This window comes from Procambarus clarkii, chromosome 51, assembly GCF_040958095.1.
Source record: "Procambarus clarkii isolate CNS0578487 chromosome 51, FALCON_Pclarkii_2.0, whole genome shotgun sequence".
Taxonomy (NCBI): domain Eukaryota; kingdom Metazoa; phylum Arthropoda; class Malacostraca; order Decapoda; family Cambaridae; genus Procambarus; species Procambarus clarkii.
The window spans coordinates 6,909,951-6,933,434 of NC_091200.1; the positions used below are offsets into that span (position 1 = coordinate 6,909,951).

The 23,484-nt window shown below is 48.5% G+C and overlaps 1 protein-coding gene across 1 annotated transcript; it reads left to right on the top strand.

Moving 5' to 3' along the window:
* Window positions 1–79: 79 nt before the first annotated feature.
* LOC123774519 (uncharacterized) lies at window positions 80–21,153 on the top strand. The gene is made up of 2 exons (XM_069304135.1): window positions 80–894; window positions 19,782–21,153. Exons 1-2 carry the CDS (start codon window positions 80–82, stop codon window positions 21,151–21,153), a joined length of 2,187 nt encoding a protein of 728 aa, XP_069160236.1.
* Window positions 21,154–23,484: the final 2,331 nt, after the last annotated feature.

Here is a 23,484-nt window from a genome sequence, read left to right on the forward strand (position 1 = left end):
AATGCTATATAGTCGTAATGGCATAGCGGTTACTCCTGATAGGTCCGAAGCATTCCATTAAATGTTTTCATGATGTGCGATGTTAGTGCCGCGTTTCAGCTCAATTTTTACAACTGCCATTATTCTTAGAGCCATGCTAATGGGCTCCGTCTGTCCTCATTCACCAGCGTTACCTCATGTACTCCCGTGCTTCAGGCACCAAGCATTCCAGTGGGAGACGTCCCACTGCGAGCATACCAGTGGGAGACGTCCCACTGCGAGCATACCAGTGGGAGACGTCCCAGTGCGAGCATACCAGTGGGAGACGTCCCAGTGCGAGCATACCAGTGGGAGACGTCCCAGTGCGAGCATACCAGTGGGAGACGTCCCAGTGCGAGCATACCAGTGGGAGACGTCCCAGTGCGAGCATACCAGTGGGAGACGTCCCAGTGCGAGCATACCAGTGGGAGACGTCCCAGTGCGAGCATACCAGTGGGAGACGTCCCAGTGCGAGCATACCAGTGGGAGACGTCCCAGTGCGAGCATACCAGTGGGAGACGTCCCAGTGCGAGCATACCAGTGGGAGACGTCCCAGTGCGAGCATACCAGTGGGAGACGTCCCAGTGCGAGCATACCAGTGGGAGACGTCCCAGTGCGAGCATACCAGTGGGAGACGTCCCAGTGCGAGCATACCAGTGGGAGACGTCCCAGTGCGAGCATACCAGTGGGAGACGTCCCAGTGCGAGCATACCAGTGGGAGACGTCCCAGTGCGAGCATACCAGTGGGAGACGTCCCAGTGCGAGCATACCAGTGGGAGACGTCCCAGTGCGAGCATTCCAGTGGGAGACGTCCCAGTGCGAGCATACCAGTGGGAGACGTCCCAGCGTGAGCATACCAGTGGGAGACGTCCCAGCGTGAGCATACCAGTGGGAGACGTCCCAGTGTGAACATATACCAGTGGGAGATGTTTAAACCACCACCACCCAGACCACGTGCCCCCCCCCCCCCAACAATGTTTATAAAGAGCCACAATTGGCAAGATGTTTACATAAAAGTTGGTGAGAAGCTTTTGTCGGCTATTTAGGTTGTTTTTTCTATCCTGCTTTACACAAACATTCCTGCGAGTAATTATGCTTACTTCTTGTGTAAATAGCTGACCGGAGCAAAGGCGTGATTTAGTACAGCGACCCTCAACATATTACTAAATGTTGTTATGACATTAATTTAATTCACGTTTCATAAACATACCTGAGTTCTTAGTTGTCTATACTGTATATGCATATAAATATGTCGCATAAGCAATTAGAAGCATCAGAATCAACCCCTTCACCGATAACATATCTTTCGCGTGCGTGCGTGCGTGTATTTACTATTTGTATCTAAAGAATCGAGCTATTAGCTCTTGGACTCTGCCTTTCTAACCAATTTTATTTTTCCTGCATTATGTCTACTACATATATTTCTCTTTTACACACGAACACATCCCCAGGAAGCAGCCCGTAGCAGCTGTCGTAGCAGCTCCCAGGTACCTATTTACTGTTAGGTGAACAGACGCATCAGGGTGAAAGAAACTCTGCCCATTTGTTTCTGCTTCTGTCGCGGATCGAACCCAGGCACCTAGTACTACGACCTCAGAGCGCTGTACACAGCCAGCGAGGCCCTGTGTGTACTTACCTATTTGTGCTTGCAGGATCGAGCATCGACTTTTGGATCCCGCCTTTCTAGCCATCGGTTGTTTACAGCAATGACTCCTGTCCCATTTCCCGATCATATCTAGTCTTAAAATTATGAATAGAGTTGGCTTCCACAACCTGTTCCTTAAGTGCATTTCATTTTTCCACTACCCGCACGCTAAAAGAATACTTCCTAACCAGGAAGTTTGTGTGTGTGTGTACTCACCTAGTTGTACTCACCTAGTTGTGTTTGCGGGGGTTGAGCTCTGGCTCTTTGGTCCCGCCTCTCAACCGTCAATCAACAGGTGTACAGATTCCTGAGCCTATCGGGCTCTGTCATATCTACACTTGAAACTGTGTATGGAGTCAGCCTCCACCACATCACCCCCTAATGCATTCCATTTGTCAACCACTCTGACACTAAAAAAGTTCTTTCTAATATCTCTGTGGCTCATTTGGGCACTCAGTTTCCACCTGTGTCCCCTTGTGCGTGTTCCCCTTGTGTTAAATAGACTGTCTTTATCTACCCTATCAATCCCCTTCAGAATCTTGAATGTGGTGATCATGTCCCCCCCTAACTCTTCTGTCTTCCAGCGAAGTGAGGTTTAATTCCCGTAGTCTCTCCTCGTAGCTCATACCTCTCAGCTCGGGTACTAGTCTGGTGGCAAACCTTTGAACCTTTTCCAGTTTAGTCTTATCCTTGACTAGATATGGACTCCATGCTGGGGCTGCATACTCCAGGATTGGCCTGACATATGTGGTATACAAAGTTCTGAATGATTCTTTACACAAATTTCTGAATGCCGTTCGTATGTTGGCCAGCCTGGCATATGCCGCTGATGTTATCCGCTTGATATGTGCTGCAGGAGACAGGTCTGGCGTGATATCAACCCCCAAGTCTTTTTCCTTCTCTGACTCCTGAAGAATTTCCTCTCCCAGATGATACCTTGTATCTGGCCTCCTGCTCCCTACACCTATCTTGTGTGTGTGTGTGTGTGTGTGTGTGTGTGTGTGTGTGTGTGTGTGTGTGTGTGTGTGTGTGTGTGTGTGTGTGTGTGTGTGTGTGTGTGTGCGCGCGCGCGCGCCTGTGGTCACTGCTACACACACTGTGTGGTGTGGTGTGGTGTGTGTGTAGCAGTTTGCCATACAATAAAAACGCGCTAAATCACGCTGATTGGCCCCATGCCATAACCTGCAGGGGAACACAAACAACAGTACTAGTCACAAAAATATTTGTGTATGTACGCTCGGGGTTATGAAGGCCAAGTGAAGTGAAAACACTACACCTGCTATGGTTAATACAAGTGAAGTCTTGTGTTGTGTACATTTTTAGTGACACCTTTCTCCACGGGAAAATAATAATAAATAAATATATATATATATATATATATATATATATATATATATATATATATATATATATATATATATATATATATATATATATATAAAAATTAATTTATGGCATGAATTCAACTTAATCAATTTACTAAAAGTCTTCAGGTCGTATGAAGAACCGGCTGGCCAGAAAGTGTTCTGGTGGTACGTGGTAAGGGCTACCTTACCTTACCTTGAGGTAGCCTTGAGATGACTTCGGGGTTTAGCGTCCCCGCGGCCCGGCTGTCGACCAGGCCTCCTCGTTGCTGGACTGGTCAACTAGGCTGTTGGACGCGGCCTGACGTATGAGTCACAGCCTGGTTGATTCGGTTTACTCTCCGGGGCTGTGGTGGTGGTTCTTCAAGTGGTGAGGGGTGGGGTAGTGATTCCTTCTGGTGAAGGCTGTGGTGGCGATTCTTCAGGCGATCCAAGACTTATTTTTTTGTAACCCATTTGGAGTATGGGCAGGTACCCCCACCTCCTGGCCAGGGGAGGTACTAATATACCAGTCTACTGTGGTATGGTAGGGGTCCATGCGGCCGCACCGCCAATCAATACGACGTGGCCAGCTGTCATCCGTCCCACTGTCTCCACTTCTCCATCCCTCCCTCTCGCCAATCGATACGTTTGGAATTAAAGTGGTGAGTCCCCCCCGACGGTGGAGTCCTGATGAGGAGACAGAGACCGCCCGACCCACTCCTCTATCCACTCCCTACCGAACGTGGCCGCCCGTACCACTTGCACACCCCCACTGACCCACTTTCTATTTCCAAAACCCTCTACAGTACTCCAAGGCAGACCGACCTGCTACTGTTCAAAATCACTACTGTCCCAAGGCCGCCAACCTTCCCCCTACCAATAAAGATGATTTTGGTGAAGAAGAGGACGAAAAGCCGCATCCTTCAAAATTTTTAAGATGTAGATGGTGCCAATGTGATGGTGGTGGATGGTGGTAGTAGGATACCTACCTACCTACCTACCTATCTTGGTGATTCCTGAAATCACTCCCCGCGGCCCAGTTCTTCAACAGGGCTCTTGGTCGACAGCCTGATGAACCACTGCTGGCGCTTGTAATCCAACATAGGCTGTTAAAAGCCTTCCAAGAATGAGCTCCAACTATCCAGTTAGAAGACAGTTATTACCGCCTGAGTTGCTGTTAATGCTCTGTGTTCCACTCGGTTAGGGGTCCAACTCTTAGGCCCCGTGACCTACAACGGTAACATAAGTGTCTCCGGCTGGCCTCTGGACACTATATAAATTACTTTTCAGCGTGTTTATACCGTTAGTAACATCACGCGACTAGTGACGTACCGGGTCTGCACACTTATCTGCACTTAACAAGATTCCAAATTCCATGCCGAGAGATTAATTTGTGTTAAAATCTTATAATTCCTGTTTACCCAAGTCATGAAACTATCACGTGCCTCGTCTCTTAGACAGAAGCGAGTGAAGACGGTGGGTAAGGCAGGGAAGCACTGAGTGACGCAGGCAGGAGCAGGAGGAGGGAAGACTGGACGGGGCCGACATACGGACTGCAGCACCACCAACAATACCAAGAAAATGACGAAGGAAATAGCACTGGCAGAGACAGGTTGGCGGAACTCTGGCGCTGGGAGGGGAAATAACCTTCTTTAGGGTGTAAAAGATGGACAACTTCGGGAATTGGAGTGTAGGAAGAGACAACGACTAACTGAGGGCGCTGGCAGAATAATATAATGATGTGAGAGAAAAGGATTAAGAAAGGGAAAGAAATACAAATTAGAATTACAGAATTTAGAGCAAAACAACAGTTTTGTGGGCATGCAGGCTATTTTTTTTTTTTTTTTTTTTTGCAAACATTTTTTTTTGCAAAATTGTTTTTGCAATTTTTTTTTTGCAAATGCATATATATGTTTTGGAAAGAGGCAGAAAAAAAGTAAAATGAGGCAGAAAAACACGAAAAGGGAAAGAATAACAAATGGTGAGAGGAGCCGGCAGGAGAGTATGAAAATACGACGAAAGACGTATTTTAACAGGTATTTTATTTTCACAGGAAACACAGGTGGAATACAAAGACATGCTCATAGGAAAGATACACACAGGAAAATAAATTAACGCTGAAGCGTAGGTAACTAAACTTAAGTCCTATTTCTTCTCTTTCTTCTTCGCCTTCTCATAGTCTTCGTCCTTCTTCCCCCCCCCCCCCCCACTCCCTCATCATCATACGTTGTGCCGGTTCAAGGGGCCAGGGAGAGGCTCCGAGGGCCAGCGGAGGGCCACAACAGCTGGAATGAGATGCTCGTGCACTTTATGTCTGGGTAAGATGGCAGGCATAGATCACGTATAAGAAGTCTTCACTTTGCCAGAGTCTTACGTGGACTGAGTCGTCTTACGATGGAGTAACTCGAAGCTGTGAATGGCCCAACTCGGCCACAGACCAGCTAAGATAACTCAACATGGGGACAAAACAAATAAGTATCTTATTTTCTTTGTACTTGCCCTCCACACCATCCATCTCTACCACGCTTCAGCCTTGCCCTCCACACCATCCATCTCTTCCACGCTTCAGCCTTGCCCTCCACACCATCCATCTCTTCCACGCTTCAGCCTTGCCCTCCACACCATCCATCTCTACCCAGCGACCTATCCTCCCCTGCAGCCTGACCACTCACAGTGCTGGCCAAACTCCTGCACCCTCTCCAACCCTGACCTCTCCTACTCCGTAATATTCGCGTGGGACTATTGATTGATGGATCTTGGGAAGCCTTCCTCCATAACAATACCACAAGACCTTCACCCTCCTCCATCCTCTCTTCACGCACCATTCATCTCATTCCTCTTCTCCAATGTTGCCATTTCCTTCCTTCTCTCATCACGTTATATTCAGAGTTCTTCACTTTCTTTAACAATCAGATAAGAGTTACCTTCATTATACTCCCCTTCCTAATTTGATCTTCCTTAAGGTTCTTAGTCAGCTCGCTCCACCAACCACCATAATCTTCCCTTCCCCTGCTAATCAATCTCCTTTCCCTCCAGTTCCCTTCTTCCTTACTACACTCTCAGGCTTTCACTTATCAGTCGAAGTCAATATGTATCTCGAGACGGAATTACCACAGAGCGCCGAGGTTCAGAACTGGAGGGCGACGGCCCTGGTGTACTTCCAGTTATTGAACAGAGAAAGACCTATCACTATACACACACGCACATATTGCACATATTATATACATTATTATTATTATTATATATATATATATATATATATATATATATATATATATATATATATATTATATATATGTATATAATATTATATATTATATATAAACATGTTTCATTCACTTGGGCACTAGGAGATTAGAACCGTCGACCCCACAAGCCTGAGCCTGAAGCTCTACCACTGTAATATGAGACAGCCTAACGCTACCAGTCATTACATATTTCTGTATTCATCCGATTAAATGCATTAACTCATTCACAACATTACGTTCCCTTTCTATTCACTTCGAACATCTTTACAAATGCAGATGCAAGGGAGGGAGCAAAGCATTGGCAAAGAATTATAGACCAGTTGCACTAACGTCGTACATAATAAAAGTATTTGAGAGAGTGATTAGGAGTCAGGTCACCAATTTCATGGAGATCAATGACCTTCATGATGTGATATACACGGACTTCGCAAAGGCTTTCGATAAATATGACCATGGCGTGATAGCACACAAAATGAAGTCAATGGGAATAACCGGTAAAGTAGGACGCTGGATATTCAGTTTTCTGTCAAACAGGACTCGGCGAGTAATGGTCAACCATATAAAATCTAGTCCAAGTGCAGTAAAAAGCTCTGTACCTCAGGGTACAGTTCTTGCTCAGCTGCTTTTCCTTATTCTCATATCTGATATAGACAAAAATACAAGTCACAGTTTCGTATCATCCTTTGCAGATGACACAAAAATCAGTATGAAAATTACCTCGGCTGAAGACATTGAAAAACTTCAAGCTGATATTAATAAAGTTTACGACTGGGCATCATAAAATAACATGTTGTTTAACAGTGATAAATTCCAGGTACTCAGGTACGGTAAAAATGACGACCTTAAACATAATACAGGGTACAAAACACAATCAAATGTGCCCATAGTAGGAAAACAGCATGTAAAGGATTTGGGAATAATGATGTCTGACGACCTAACGTTTAGGGAGCATAACCAAGCAAATATTGCGTCAGCCAGAAAAATGATCGGATGGATTACGAGAACTTTCAAATCCAGGGATCCCATCACAATGGTTGTACTCTTCAAGTCACTTCTGTTGTCCCGTCTTGTGTACTGTTCAGTACTCACTTCAGTACTTCACAGTACTCAGGACGTAGAAGGTCGTCAATCTGTTCCCCCTTCAGAACAGGAGAAATTGCTGAAATAGAGGGAATACAGAGAACATATACGGCACGCATAGACGCGATATAGCACCTAAATTATTGGGATCGTCTCAAAGCTCTCCAAATGTACTCACTAGAAAGAAGACGAGAGAGATACCAAATAATATACACATGGAAAATACTGGAGGGACAGGTCCCAAATCTACACAGTAAAATAACAACGTACTGGAGTGAACGATATGGAAGAAAATACAAAATAGAACCAGTGAAGAGCAGGGGTGCCATAGGCACAATCAGAGAACACTGTATAAACATCAGAGGTCCACGGCTGTTCAATACCCTCCCAGCGAGCATAAGAAATATTGCCGGAACATCCGTGGCCATCTTCAAGAGGAAACTAGATTGTTTCCTCCAAGGAGTGCCGGACCAACCGGGCTGTGGTGGGTATGTGGGCCTGCGGGCCGCTCCAAGCAACAGCCTGGTGGACCACTCTCTCACAAGTCAAGCCTGGCCTCGGGCCGGGCTTGGGGAGTAGAACTCCCAGAACCCCATCAACCAGGTACCAACCAGCCGCAACATTCTCACTATCCTTAACATCCCTTCATAACCCAAAGACTCTAAGCCCTAAGCATGTCCACACCGCGAGACTGTGTACTACAAGAATACCTTTAACACCCACATAAAACAAGGGACAAAAACGCACTATCTAACTATCCAAAAACGTACTAACAGTCTCCATAAACATTATAAACGTACGAACAATCTCCCTAAATAAGCATAAACACAATCTCCCAAAACATTCCTATAATCTCTCTCTAAACATCCATACCATCGACCTAAACATACCAACTACCTCCCGCTGGAAGGACAGCAATCCTCCCCACACAACACCCAGGCCAAGTTTAGGTAGTATATTACCTACAGCAGTTTACCTATACCTCTAGGTTAAGTATACTCGCTTTCCAAAGTTCTCCTATTATCGTAGCCCCGTCCTGGGGACAGGCTTTTCCGCAGAGCCACATATCCATTACAGCCTGGCTGATCGGGCACTTCCTGCAGGAACATGTCCAATTCCCTCTTGACCAAAGTAATGGTCGCCTGGTCAGCGAGTGACGCATATTGATTGCGCCACCACACTTGACTCGCAAGACTATTTATATACTTGTATTTATTTAGAGTAACGAGTTACAGCCCCGCTCCTTTGCCAGGTAAGCCCACTACGGGCTCACCATAGCCCGTGCTACTTGGAAGTTTTTGTTCCAAGTAGCGAATCTTAAATAACAACAACATTTAAAGTAAACGTCACGTATTTAATCTAGGCTCACTGTATATTTCAGTAAGGTTTAACGTTGAATTATATGAACAAATCCATAAGAGGCTTGAATAGCGTTCGAACCTATGCACTGGATGTCTCCAGTAAGGGAGCCGGTCGGCCGAGCGGACAGCACACGGGACTTGTGGTCCTGGGTTCGATCCCAGGCGCCGGCGAGAAACAATGGGCAGAGTTTCTTTCACCCTATGCCCCTGTTACCTAGCAGTAAAATAGGTACCTGGGTGTTAGTCGGCTGTCACGGGCTGCTTCCTGGGGGTGGAGGCCTGGTCGAGGACCGGGCCGCGGGGACACTAAAAAGCCCCGAAATCATCTCAAGATAACCTCAAGATAAGAAGAGACGCGCTCTAGTCAACTGTACCACGACATGGATAAGAATTTCAACCTGGGGTACTACTGCCCCCCCCCCCCCCCCCCGATGTTCCTGAGGCTTCCACTGAAGCCTAGCCGAGGTTTCTCACAATTCCCCCCCCCCCCCAGGCACTCGGGCTCTGTCAACCAAATAATTCTACCTCTGGCTCCCTGACTTGTGACAACTTACTCACAAGTTACTTTGTGAATAACGTGATATATCATATGAACAAATCCACGAGGGCCTTGTGGCTTTGTTCATTTGATATATCACGTTATTGTGGTGTGTGTGTTGAATTATATGTAAAATTAAATGAAATAGTATTCCAGCAATCCGTGAAGGGAGAGGAAAATTACACAAGTTAGAGAATAAATCCTAAACAAATCTTAAGTGAAAGAATGCTGCTGTTGTTAATTGGTAATGATCATTAAGAAAACCTTTTCCAGAAAATAAATGTGTGCACACTTAGACGTGCTTGTAGGGTTGACCTAGTGCTCAACCCCTAGTCAGATAATGCAATAATTTTTATTCTTAATATTTCTAGGCGAATTTCCGTTTAAATTGGCTTATTTAGTTTTCACAATCTCTTCTTGTAGCCCGCTGCCCCCCGCTGGCCACTCTTACACTAAGGTATTTCCAACTTTCATATATGTATGTATGTGTGTGTGTGTGTGTGTGTGTGTGTGTGTGTGTGTGTGTGTGTGTGTGTGTGTGTGTGTGTGTGTGTGTGTGTGTGTGTGTACTCACCTATTTGTGCTTGCGAGGGTTGAGCTCTGGCTCTTTACTCCCGCCTCTCAACTGTCAATCCATCAACCATTACTAACTACTATTTCGCTCCCCCCCCCCCCCATACACACACACCCCCAGGAAGCAACCCGTAACAGCTGTCTAAAACTTCCAGGTACCTATTTACTACTAGGTAACATTTTCCAAACTAAACCATTATTCTTCAATAGGGAAACACACACATAAATAAACCTGTCATTACATCGTAATTAACTGGCCTAGGAATATAATTCAAGCAATTACACACCCGCAAACAATAATTATCTGTATGTAACAGAGCCTGCTTCCAGTATGTAATTTGCTTACTTCTATATCATAACGCCTACTTAAAGAGCAGCAGGGCTTCAACTCACACTGAAACACTCGCACGTGAAAGTGATACTATCATGTGGATGTAAACATTGAAGCAACACAAGTGACCATTTGGACGTGCAAACACTTTAACAACACAAATTAATTCCATGTTATCGAGAGGCCTATGCGATATGTATTTTGATGAGTCCATCTGTATGGTGACGTCTGTTTATTACACGTTAGGCCTACCTTGTTAGTAAACTTGAACAATCGACTCCTTTCCCACTTTTCAGGGAGATTTTCAAACAGTCAGAAGTGAACGTTTATTAGGGTAAAGAAAACCCGCTCTTGGTTTAAATGGGTAAGTTAGAGCATTTAGATGTTCACTTGCTGTCTCCAGTACTGTTCTTGTGGGTAAACTGCCTATAATGATTAAGATACAATAGAGACATTAACAGTTCTTCTTACAGTGCAAGGCGCCGAGACCTGAGATGTGGTCATCACTATTACACTTCAGTGATGATCCTTGTACTCACGTCACAGGATCATTAATACAGTGATGATCCTTGTACTCACGTCACAGAATCATTAATACAGTGATCATCTTTGTGCTCACGTCACAGCAGTCCAGTGATGGTCCTTATACTTTGTACTGACACCATTAGAGTCAGTCCCGTGATGACCCTTGTACTGATGTCACAGGGGTCAGTCCCGTGATGACCCTTGACCATTGCACGTCCGCCACTTGACAATGAACAAGCATGTCAACAGGCACAATGCATTATGTTGCAAACGAAAAAGTGTTGAAATGGTAAAGTTTAAAGATGAGATGTGGCGGCCCGGGTGGGGGGGACGGCGGCGGCCCGGGTGAGAGGGAGACGGCGGCGGCCCGGGTGAGGGGGGGACGGCGGCGGCCCGGGTGAGAGGGGGGGATGGCGGCGGCCCGGGTGAGAGGGGGACGGCGGCGGCCCGGGTGAGGGGGGGACGGCGGCGGCCCGGGTGGGGACGGCGGCGGCCCGGGTGAGAGGGGGACGGCGGCGGCCCGGGTGGGGGGGGGGACGGCGGCGGCCCGGGTGGGGGGGGGGGGACGGCGGCGGCCCGGGTGGGGGGGGGGACGGCGGCGGCCCGGGTGAAAGGGGGACGGCGGCGGCCCGGGTGAGGGGGGGGGGGACGGCGGCCCGGGTGAGGGGGGGAGGGGACGGCGGCCCTCGGCCTCTGGCTTCCCAGCCGCAGGTTAATGATGGTAATTCTGGTCGCCCTCTGCGCCACACCCTACAGTCACGCCCATGCTCCTCACACCCACACACCCCTCACTCACGCCCATGCCCCTAACAAGCAAACACTCCCCACCTCACCCCCTCACACCCAAACAGGACAGGACAATGCTTTGCTGGACACTGCCGCTTCCAGACAGCGCCGGACACTGCCTCATGCAGCCACATGCCTAAGCCTAGCCGGGCAGTGCCAGCCTCGTGCCACCAGCAGAGGCCACACTGAGCCAGGCAGACAAAGCTCGTGGATCATGAAACATGCACCATTCACATAGAATGACATCCACATAGCGTTGTTCCTCGTAAATCTCTCTAACTCACAAAATAAAATATCGAGTTATTCATGGAAAAAATTCCCAGGCCATTACTTCCCAATGTTTTAGAATAATACTATTTTTAAAGAATATATTTCGTTGGCCTCGTCGAGATAATCCTATTTAAAGTATGAATATCAGAATTACAATGAAGAACCATATAGTAAATAAATAATTATATATATATATATATATATATATATATATATATATATATATATATATATATATATATATATATATATATATATATATATTAGTATATTTTGGTAGCAGTCTTTCCTGTAGACATATATTATTAAATATGACCGAAAAAGTAAGATTAATAATTCTAACACGAATTTTCTCAATCTTTCGTACATTACGCTTCACTGTTGGAGGTAAATCAAAAATCACTTCTCCAAAATTCATTTTTATTTCTAGTCTGACGCGACACGGGCGCGTTTCGTAAAACTTATTACATTTTCAAAGACTTCACAAATACACAACTGATTAGAACTTGCGTTTCCCTGATTTTATATCTACATTTGAGTGAGGTGGGAAGGGTGATGTGGCATTACATTTGAGTGAGGTGGGAAGGGTGATGTGGCATTAACACAAGACAGAACACTAGGGGATATTAATAGGGTATTAAAAGTATCAACACAAGACAGAACAGAAACAATGGGTATTGAATAGAAGTGTTTGTAGAAAGCCTATTGGTCCATATTTCTTGATGCTTCTATATTGGAGCGGAGTCTTGAGGTGGGTAGAATATAGTTGTGCAATAATTGGCTGTTGATTGCTGGTGTTGACTTCTTGATGTGTAGTGCCTCGCAAACGTCAAGCCGCCTGCTATCGCTGTATCTATCGATGATTTCTGTGTTGTTTACTAGGATTTCTCTGGCGATGGTTTGGTTATGGGAAGAGATTATATGTTCCTTAATGGAGCCCTGTTGTTTATGCATCGTTAAACGCCTAGAAAGAGATGTTGTTGTCTTGCCTATATACTGGGTTTTTTGGAGCTTACAGTCCCCAAGTGGGCATTTGAAGGCATAGACGACGTTAGTCTCTTTTAAAGCGTTCTGTTTTGTGTCTGGAGAGTTTCTCATGAGTAGGCTGGCCGTTTTTCTGGTTTTATAGTAAATCGTCAGTTGTATCCTCTGATTTTTGTCTGTAGGGATAACGTTTCTATTAACAATATCTTTTAGGACCCTTTCCTCTGTTTTATGAGCTGTGGAAAAGAAGTTCCTGTAAAATAGTCTAATAGGGGGTATAGGTGTTGTGTTAGTTGTCTCTTCGGAGGTTGCATGGCTTTTCACTTTCCTTCTTATGATGTCTTCGATGAAACCATTGGAGAAGCCGTTATTGACTAGGACCTGCCTTGCCCTACAGAGTTCTTCGTCGACTTGCTTCCATTCTGAGCTGTGGCTGAGAGCACGGTCGACGTATGCGTTATATATATATATATATATATATATATATATATATATATATATATATATATATATATTATATATATATATATATATATATATATATATATATATATATATATATATATATATATATATATAAACTGAAAACTCCACACCCCAGAAGTGACTCGAACCCATATTGGCAGTAGCACTATGCAATTGGTGTACAGGAGACCTTAACCACTCGACCATCACGACCGGACAAAAGATGATGGTAGCCGAGGCTATTTCCCCATCATCCCGCTGGCGCTCTGATGGTAATCTTGGGCATGGTATTTTATCAAATCACCTCATTTTTTGAAGCCACGTGAGCAACACAAATGCGAACAAGCCTGAATGGTCCCAAGGCGTATATGCAACTGAAAACTCCACACCCCAGAAGTGACTCGAACCCATACTGCCAGGAGCACTATGCAACTGGTAACGGGAGACATGATCACTACCTACAAAATCCTCAGGGGAATTGACAGTAGATAAGGATAAACTATTTAACACTGGTGGTATGCGAACAAGGGGACACAGGTGGAAACTGAGTACCCAAATGAGCCACAGGGACGTTAGAATGAACTTTTTCAGTGTCAGTAGTTAACAGGTGGAATGCATTAGGAAGTGATGTGGTGGAGACTGACTACACACAGTTTCAAGTAAGACATGATAGAGCCCAGTAGGCTCAGGAACCTGTACATTAGTTGATTGACAGTTGAGAGGCGGGACCAAAGAGCCAGAGCTCAATCCCCGCAAGCACAACTAGGCAAGCACACACATTAGGGCGCCGGTGGCTGTGTGGACAGCACGCTGGGCACGTAATCCTGTGGCCCGGGTTCGATTCCCGGCGTCGGCGACAAACATAATGGGCAGAGTTTCTTTCACCCTGATGCCCGTTACCTAGCAGTAAATAGGTACCTGGAAGTTAAACAGCTGTTACGGGCTGCTTCCTGTGGGGGGGGGGGGGGAATTAGTTAGTAATTAGTAACATTTGATTGACAGTTGAGAGGCGGGCCGATAGAGCAAAGCTCAACCCCCGCAAGCACAACTAGGCGAACACACACACACACACACACACACACACACACACACACACACACACACACACACACACACACACACACACACACACACAATACTTCCCTACACCACACACACTCTCACAAAGAATAGATTATAGGAAAACTATTCAATGCGAAAAATTCATGAGTTATGAGACGGTTCGGTAACCAGCTCCGGATGAGGAAGGTAAGTAGGTAGACAGGCAGTGGGACGGCGTGGGGGGCGGGGTTGTATATGTGTCTTTACTGTTTGTGTGTGCAGGATCATGCTGATAGCTCTTACACCCGCCACTCTAACTGTTAGTTGTCTAATTTACTAACTCTCACCTATTTAGCCACTTATCGTATCTACTACATATCTCTCACATATCCTCAGGATGCAGCTTGTAGCAGCTGCTTAACTCCCAAGTGTGGTGCTACATAGCCTTTCCGGTTTGGTGCCTTCTTTGGATACTTACATTTATTATATTTATCAAATATGTCTACCAGTCTACCAAATGTCTCTACCAAATGTCTCTTAGGGGCCTCGTAGCCTGGTGGAAAGCGCGCAGGACTCTTAATTCTGTGGCGCGGGTTCGATTCCCGCACGAGGCAGAAACAAATGGGCAAAGTTTCTTTCACCCTAAATGCCCTTGTTACCTAGCAGTAAATAGGTACCTGGGAGTTAGTCAGCTGTAACGGGCTGCTTTCTGGGGGTGGAGGCCTGGTCGAGGACCGGGCCGCGGGGACACTAAAGCCCTGCAATCATCTCAAGATAACCATATTCACGTATAAAATATATGTATTCTAAAATGAGTTTGTCAAATTATTCATGACAATTATACAAGATAAATGGTTAAATAAAATCAAGTATATTCAAATATAGACGAGGTCACTGCAGGAGAGGTGAGCGCCGGCCTCGTTTTACTGCATACTAAACCCGACTTAATAGCGGCGAAGGTTGCAATGTAGTGAGACATAATGATGCGTGAAGTGTATGGGGGAAGCCTAAACCACAGCCAGGACGGAGGAGCTGAGTACACGAGGACGGTGAGGCTGAGCACAGGATGGGGCAGTTGAGCACAGGAGGACGGTGAGGCTAAGCTCAAGATGGGGCAGTTGAGCACAGGAGGACGGTGAGGCTAAGCTCAAGATGGGGCAGTTGAGCACAGGAGGACGGTGAGGCTAAGCTCAAGATGGGGCAGCTGAGCACAGGAGGACGGTGCAGCTAAGCTCAAGATGGGGCAGCTGAGCACAGGAGGACGGAGCAGCTAAGCTCAGGACGGAGCAGCCTAGCGCACAAGGATTAATTACCGGTTGAGGACTTTCGAGTTTTTCTACTCCGTGTGACCTGCTGCCTTCCATGGTTATTGGCTATTTTTTTTTTTTTTTAGTAAAGAGAATGGAGAGGCATAGGTGAAGGAAAGTTTGTTAGTGGGAAATACAGTGAGAGTTATGAAAGCAGGCGGGCTGTCCGCCTTGCTGACTTTGTGAAGCTGTATGTCTTCGTAGCTTGATGGTCGACATAGCTATCACATCCAGGCTGATTCTTTAATTCCAGCAATCTTGCCCGTCTTGAAAGAGAACATGACAATATTCCAGACAAGATAGCACCAGTACTGTGAAGAGTCACTGGTGTGACATCCCTTGTTTTGAAGGTTCTCATTATTCATCCTATCAGTTTCCTGGTTGTTGCAATGTTTGCTTTATTATGGGGAGAAAGGCAAGTGCGGCGAGGAAAAATGTAAATGGGCAAAGTAGAGGGTAAACAGGGCGAGGGGAAATTCAGAGAGGAAAAGTATGAATAGTTGGGGAAAAAATAAGACGGCAAAAACAGAGGGGTGCCGCAAGAAGATGGAAAACAGATAAAGTGAGGTAGAGATGGAAAGAAATTTAGAACATTTACAAAAATAATCGAAGACACTTGCCGCTCAATTAAAAAAAAAAACTGAGTAGATAACTGTTAAGGGTCACGTAGTACACTTGGCTTCGTTCACTATTCACAATCGAGGATCCCGGGTTCGATTTCCTGGCGTGACAAATGGCTGGGCATGTTTCCTTTCACCTGATAGATGTATTCACCTAGTAGTAAATAGTTACCCTTGAGTTAGGTAACTGTTGGGGCGTTGCATCCTGGGGAGGGGGACCTTGATACAAGCCTAACGTATACACACACACACAGGCTTTCTGTCCCCGATAACATGCATTATCAGTTACATAGATGGTCAATAGGTAGCCTAGGGTTAATAAGGTGAGAATGGGGGTAGGAGCCAGGAGGGTGAAGGGGGGGGGGGTGAGGTCAGGGACGTGAGAGGTTGCAGGTTACAATGTATATGTTGTTGTTAAAGATTTAGCTACTCAGGACGAAGTGTCCATGTAGCACGGGCTATGGTGAGCCCGTAATACAATGTATAATTTTCACATTAATTTATTCCTCCACGACCTCACCTCCCTCCCGCTTTGTCCAAACCTAACAACAGGTCCTGTATATCTCTTATTATACAGAATACAGTCTTCACAGGGAAGACGTCATTTACAAATAAAGTCTGCTCTCATCTTAGTGTTTCTCGATATGGTCGTAGAGAAACAAGTGTGGAACAACATTACCCTGAGCAAGATCAGCATCCTAACCAGCGTTCACTCAACATGCTGGTGTTATCCAACTTCATTTTCTGATGTGAGGTTTGGACGTCTCATCCCACTTGACCGACCCAGATGCTGCCGCGCCTCGCAGTTCCCCTCAAATTAAGTGCACCATTCGTTTATAATGGAGTGTAGGTAGGCACACCCCTAACATAACACGACCAAACAGAACCAAACTCTTATAAAACTTTCTAGAGGTCACGCTCTCGGAAAAATATCGACATGATTTAAAGTTTTATCTCAAAGGTAAAAGTAGGAAACATATAATGAGTCCTTACGTCTTCTGCTATCTAAGCTGTTCCAAGTTGGACATGTGTTTATATGCAGATATGTGAGATAAACACGAAAACATTCGAGTTAATGTTATGATTAGCTAGAGTGCGGCGGGCAGGTAAGCATTGCCGGCAACACAGATGGGTTCGCAGCACACCTGGGAAAGGGCCTGACAGCTGAGTGGACAGTGCTTCGGATTCGTAGTCTGAGGTTCCGGGTTCGATCCCCGGTGGAGGCGGAAACAAATGGGCAGTTTCTTTCACCCTGATGCACCTATATATATATATATATATATATATATATATATATATATATATATATATATATATATATATATATATATATATATATATATATATATATATATAAGCAGAAAAACATCCATGAGTGTGAGAGTAATTACTATATAACCCTTCATACTCCCTAGGGTAGTTGCATAAATGATCATGTTAATAACAATACTAAAAATAAAGGTACCAAAGAAGAAGGATAATGACAGGAGAGAGGTGGTGAGAGGAAGGAGGGTGACGTAGTTGGTGGAACAGGTAAGGGAATGAGAGAGGGATGTAATGGGAGGGGGGGGGGGTGGACATCACCGCACGCGCCGGGATTATGACTCCCCACAGTAGAGGGGACGGCCCAAGTGTTTTATATGAGGAGGGAGTTCGGAGGATGGGAACCAATGGGGGGGTAATTTGCATGCTTTTCCTATACTTTTCCTCTGACAGTGAATAGGAATGGTCACATTAACCCCTTAAAAAGGCCATTAGGAGTTTAAAGGGCAATGACAACATATATCACCAAGAGCAAAAACGATTACTTCCTGAGGCGCGATCACATTACCCCGCGAGTAAATAATGAGGTGGCACACAGTAAATGGCCTCGATGCGGCCTAACCTGCTCTCATTAGGCTAAACGCACAGAATTAAAGAGGGACATGTCAGACATGTAAATTTCTACCAAACCCCCCCCCCCCATCGCGACCATACAATCACCCGTTATCCTATCCCCCCTCCTGCCCCCACCCCACCCGCGCCCATCGTCTGTCCTCATCAATATACTTTATTCTCCTACCCTCATCAATGTCCCTCACTTCCCTACCCTCATCAATGTCCCTCGCCTGAGCAACCCGCATCCCCAACTCGTTCACGCCCTCATTCTTTATATTACGCCTATTCCAAGCTCTATAACACCTTCCCTCATACATTGTTACGTTCATACACCGGGGCCCCCTCCCCCGTGTGCTGGGGGGACCCCTCCCCCGTGTGCTGGGGGGACCCCTCCCCCGTGTGCTGGGGGACCCCTCCCCCGTGTGCTGGGGGGCCCCCCTCCCCCGTGTGCAGGGGGGACCCCTCCCCCGTGTGCTGGGGGGACCCCTCCCCCGTGTGCTGGGGGGACCCCCTCCCCCGTGTGCTGGGGGGCCCCCTCCCCCGTGTGCAGGGGGGACCCCTCCCCCGTGTGCTGGGGGGGTCCCCTCCCCCGTATGCTGGGGGGACCCCTCCCCCCGTGTGCTGGGGGGGCCCCCTCCCCCGTGTGCTGGGGGGCCGCCCTCCCCCGTGTGCTGGGGGGCCCCCCTCCCCCGTGTGATGGGCCCTCCCCCCTCCCCCGTGTGCTGGGGGCCCTCCCCCCTCCCCCGTGTGCTGGGGCCCTCCCCCCTCCCCCGTGTGCTGGGGGCCCTCCCCCCTCCCCCGTGTGTTGGGGGCCCTCCCCCCTCCCCCGTGTGCTGGGGGCCCTCCCCCCTCCCCCGTGTGCTGGGGGCCCTCCCCCCTCCCCCGTGTGCTGGGGGCCCTCCCCCCTCCCCCGTGTGCTGGGGGCCCTCCCCCCTCCCCCGTGTGCTGGGGGCCCTCCCCCCTCCCCCGTGTGCTGGGGGCCCTCCCCCCTCCCCCGTGTGCTGGGGGCCCTCCCCCCTCCCCCCGTGTGCTGGGGGCCCTCCCCCGTGTGCTGGGGGCCCTCCCCCCTCCCCCGTGTGCTGGGGGCCCTCCCCCCTCCCCCGTGTGCTGGGGGCCCTCCCCCCTCCCCCGTGTGCTAGGGGCCCTCCCCCTCCCCCGTGTGCTGGGGGCCCTCCCCCCTCCCCCGTGTGCTGGGGGCCCTCCCCCCTCCCCCGTGTGCTGGGGGCCCTCCCCCGTGTGCTGGGGGCCCTCCCCCCTCCCCCGTGTGCTGGGGGCCCTAGCTCCCCCCTCCCCCGTGTGCTGGGGGCCCTCCCCCCTCCCCCGTGTGCTGGGGGCCCTCCCCCCGTGTGCTGGGGGCCCTCCCCCCTCCCCCGTGTGCTGGGGGCCCTCCCCCCTCCCCCCGTGTGCTGGGGGCCCTCCCCCCTCCCCCGTGTGCTGGGGGCCCTCCCCCGTGTGCTGGGGGCCCTCCCCCGTGTGCTGGGGGCCCTCCCCCCTCCCTACACAACCATCTACACAAAAACACTGTTCAACTCTAATTAAATTTTATTCAACTCTTGTAAGATTGGTTATTTTATTAAATAAAAACAGACAAATAAGTATAGAAATAAGTAGTGTCATTCATATATATATATATATATATATATATATATATATATATATATATATATATATATATATATATATATATATAAACGGGAGCTGCCTCGTATGGGCCAATAGGCCTTCTGCAATAATGTGATCAAAATTAATAAAATTTACTTTATAGGTCGCCCGCCCCCTTCCACGCCACTGGTCGCCCGCCCCCTTCCACGCCACTGGTCGCCCGCCCCCTTCCACGCCACTGGTCGCCCGCCCCCTTCCACGCCACTGGTCGCCCGCCCCCTTCCACGCCACTGGTCGCCCGCCCCCTTCCACGCCACTGGTCGCCCGCCCCCTTCCACGCCACTGGTCGCCCGCCCCCTTCCACGCCACTGGTCGCCTGCCCCCTTCCACGCCACTGGTCGCCCGCCCCCTTCCACGCCACTGGTCGCCCGCCCCCTTCCACGCCACTGGTCGCCCGCCCCCTTCCACGCCACTGGTCGCCCGCCCCCTTCCACGCCACTGGTCGCCCGCCCCCTTCCACGCCACCGGTCGCCCGCCCCCTTCCACGCCACTGGTCGCTCGCCCCCTTCCACGCCACTGGTCGCCTGCCCCCTTCCACGCCACTGGTCGCCGCCCCCTTCCACGCCACTGGTCGCCCGCCCCCTTCCACGCCACTGGTCGCCCGCCCCCTTCCACGCCACTGGTCGCCCGCCCCCTTCCACGCCACTGGTCGCCCGCCCCCTTCCACGCCACTGGTCGCCCGCCCCCTTCCACGCCACTGGTCGCCCGCCCCCTTCCACGCCACTGGTCGCCCGCCCCCTTCCACGCCACTGGTCGCCCGCCCCCTTCCACGCCACTGGTCGCCCGCCCCCTTCCACGCCACTGGTCGCCCGCCCCCTTCCACGCCACTGGTCGCCTGCCCCCTTCCACGCCACTGGTCGCCTAGCTGCCCCCTTCCACGCCACTGGTCGCCCGCCCCCTTCCACGCCACTGGTCGCTCGCCCCCTTCCACGCCACTGGTCGCCTGCCCCCTTCCACGCCACTGGTCGCCTGCCCCCTTCCACGCCACTGGTCGCCTGCCCCCTTCCACGCCACTGGTCGCCTGCCCCCTTCCACGCCACTGGTCGCCTGCCCCCTTCCACGCCACTGGTCGCCTGCCCCCTTCCACGCCACTGGTCGCCTGCCCCCTTCCACGCCACTGGTCGCCTGCCCCCTTCCACGCCACTGGTCGCCTGCCCCCTTCCACGCCACTGGTCGCCCGCCCCCTTCCACGCCACTGGTCGCTCGCCCCCTTCCACGCCACTGGTCGCCTGCCCCCTTCCACGCCACTGGTCGCCTGCCCCCTTCCACGCCACTGGTCGCCTGCCCCCTTCCACGCCACTGGTCGCCTGCCCCCTTCCACGCCACTGGTCGCCTGCCCCCTTCCACGCCACTGGTCGCCTGCCCCCTTCCACGCCACTGGTCGCCTAGCTGCCCCCTTCCACGCCACTGGTCGCCTGCCCCCTTCTATTACACCTACTCCCCTTACCTTTCACCAACGAGGCTCCTCACTCTGAACCCCTGCAACCCACCCACCCTCTCTCGGGTCCTCTTGATGCTCCTCTCAGTCATTCTTATAATCAACTCTCCGTCCCTCTTACTCGCCCCTAACCCTCATCCCCTCTTATACCAACCTTACCCCGCATCCCCACCTCCCCTCTTCACCCCCTATTGCTCCACATAAGCTCAGAGATAAAACAGTAGAATGTGTGAGCTTCTTCCACTACTACATATAACTTAAATATAACAATAAACGCAACTTTGTTGACCAGGCCACACACTAGAAGGTGAAGGGACGATGACGTTTCGATTCGTCCTGGACCATTCTAAAGTCGAATCGAAGGGACAATCGACTTGAGAATGGTCCAGGACGGACCGAAATGTCGTCGTCCCTTCACCTTCTAGTGTGTGATCTGGTCAACTTACTTTAGCCACGTTATTGTGACTCATCGCCTGCAATACAACTTAAATATAATAAGAGCAACTTAAATATATCAGTAAGAGCAACTTAAAATAAATACACCGTATTTTTCTCCTTGATAAATCACTCCATTCTAAACTCCTCTTGCTCTCTGACCTGGTGTATGTTAGGTGTATGACTGCTGTATACCTTTGGCTATAGTGACCATCATTCGTGTCACTTAGTTAATCTTAGAAGTGTACTTGCGATATCCTTTTCCAGCGCCTCTGTGTGGTGATCCCGACAAGAAATGTACACTACATTCCTTGGTTCCTGCCCATCTTCGGAGAAGTTTGAACAAATCTACAGCTCCTAAGAAACAAACTTTCGGTGTTTTTAATGTTCCATTTTATAACCAAACACCTTCAGTGCTCCCCTCCCACCCATCCCTGGCCCTGAGTGCTCCCCCCTCCCACCCATCCCTGGCCCTGAGTGCTCCCCCCTCCCACCCATCCCTGGCCCTGAGTGCTCCCCTCCCACCCATCCCTGGCCCTGAGTGCTCCCCTCCCACCCATCCCTGGCCCTGAGTGCTTCCCTCCCACCCCTCCCTGGCCCTGAGTGCTCCCCTGCCACCCATCCCTGGCCCTGAGTGCTCCCCTCCCACCCATCCCTGGCCCTGAGTGCTCCCCTCCCACCCATCCCCGGCCCTGAGCGCTCCCCTCCCACTCATCCCTGGCCCCGAGTGCTTCTCTCCTACCCATCCCTGGCCCTGAGGGCTCCCCCCTCCCACCCCCCTCCATGTCATCAACACCCACCACTTTGCGCAACTAACAGACTATTTGTCCCCAAGAACTACCATTTATACAGTTGATACAGTTACTTATGTTTACAGCTTAACTACCACGGCGTGACTGCATGACATACAACGTAACTGTTACTGTCATACACCCAAGCACTTTAAGCAGTGTAATGATCTATTGCGCAGTTGTAATTAACTATTGTCAAGGTGTGGTAGTGTGTATTGAGCGCCGGGTCACAAAACCTGCCGAAAAAGGTGTGAAGAGCAACTCGACACGACAAAGTCCCGGGCGAGCGCTGTGTACAATAGTTTCGTTCTTGTAGGACGGTTTTCTTCACATACTTTTTATTTCTGAGCGTCATGCAATAAAGGAGAAGTACAATTACCGTGCTTCAGAATATTTTTCAGAACTTTTCATGACAGCTGCTTAGCACTGCCTAAATTCCTTCCTAAATATATAAACCGAAATTAAGGTGAGAGAGTGAGAGGCAGTGTGAGTGTATTATATATATATATATATATATATATATATATATATATATATATATATATATATATATATATATATATATATATATATATATATATATATATATATATATATATATATATGTCGTACCTAGTAGCCAGAACGCACTTGTCAGCCTACTATGCAAGGCGAAATTTGCCTAATAAGCCAAGTTTTCCTGAATTAATATATTTTCTCTATTTTTTTTCTTATGAAAAGATAAAGCTACCCATTTCATTATGTATGAGGTCAATTATTTTTTATTGTAGTTAAAATTAACGTAGATATATGACCGAACCTAACCAACCCTACCTAACCTAACCTAACCTATCTTTATAGGTTAGGTTATGTTAGGTAGCCGAAAAAGTTAGGTTAGGTTAGGTTAGGTAGGTTAGGTCGTCGAAAAACAAATAATTCATGAAAACTTGGCTTATTAGGCAAATCGGGTCTTGCATAGTACACTGAGAAGTGCGTTCTGGCTACTAGGTACGACATACATATATATATATATATATATATATATATATATATATATATATATATATATATATATATATGTATATATATATATATATATATATATATATATATATATATATATATATATATATATATATATATATATATGCGCACGCGCGTGT

Coding starts and splice junctions, on each gene's coding strand:
- LOC123774519 (XM_069304135.1), top strand. CDS start 80: ATGTTAGTGCCGCGTTTCAGCTCAATTTTTACAACTGCCATTATTCTT. Junction 895..19,781: donor CCAGTGGGAGACGTCCCAGC/GTGAGCATACCA, acceptor TTTACTTTATAG/GTCGCCCGCCCCCTTCCACG.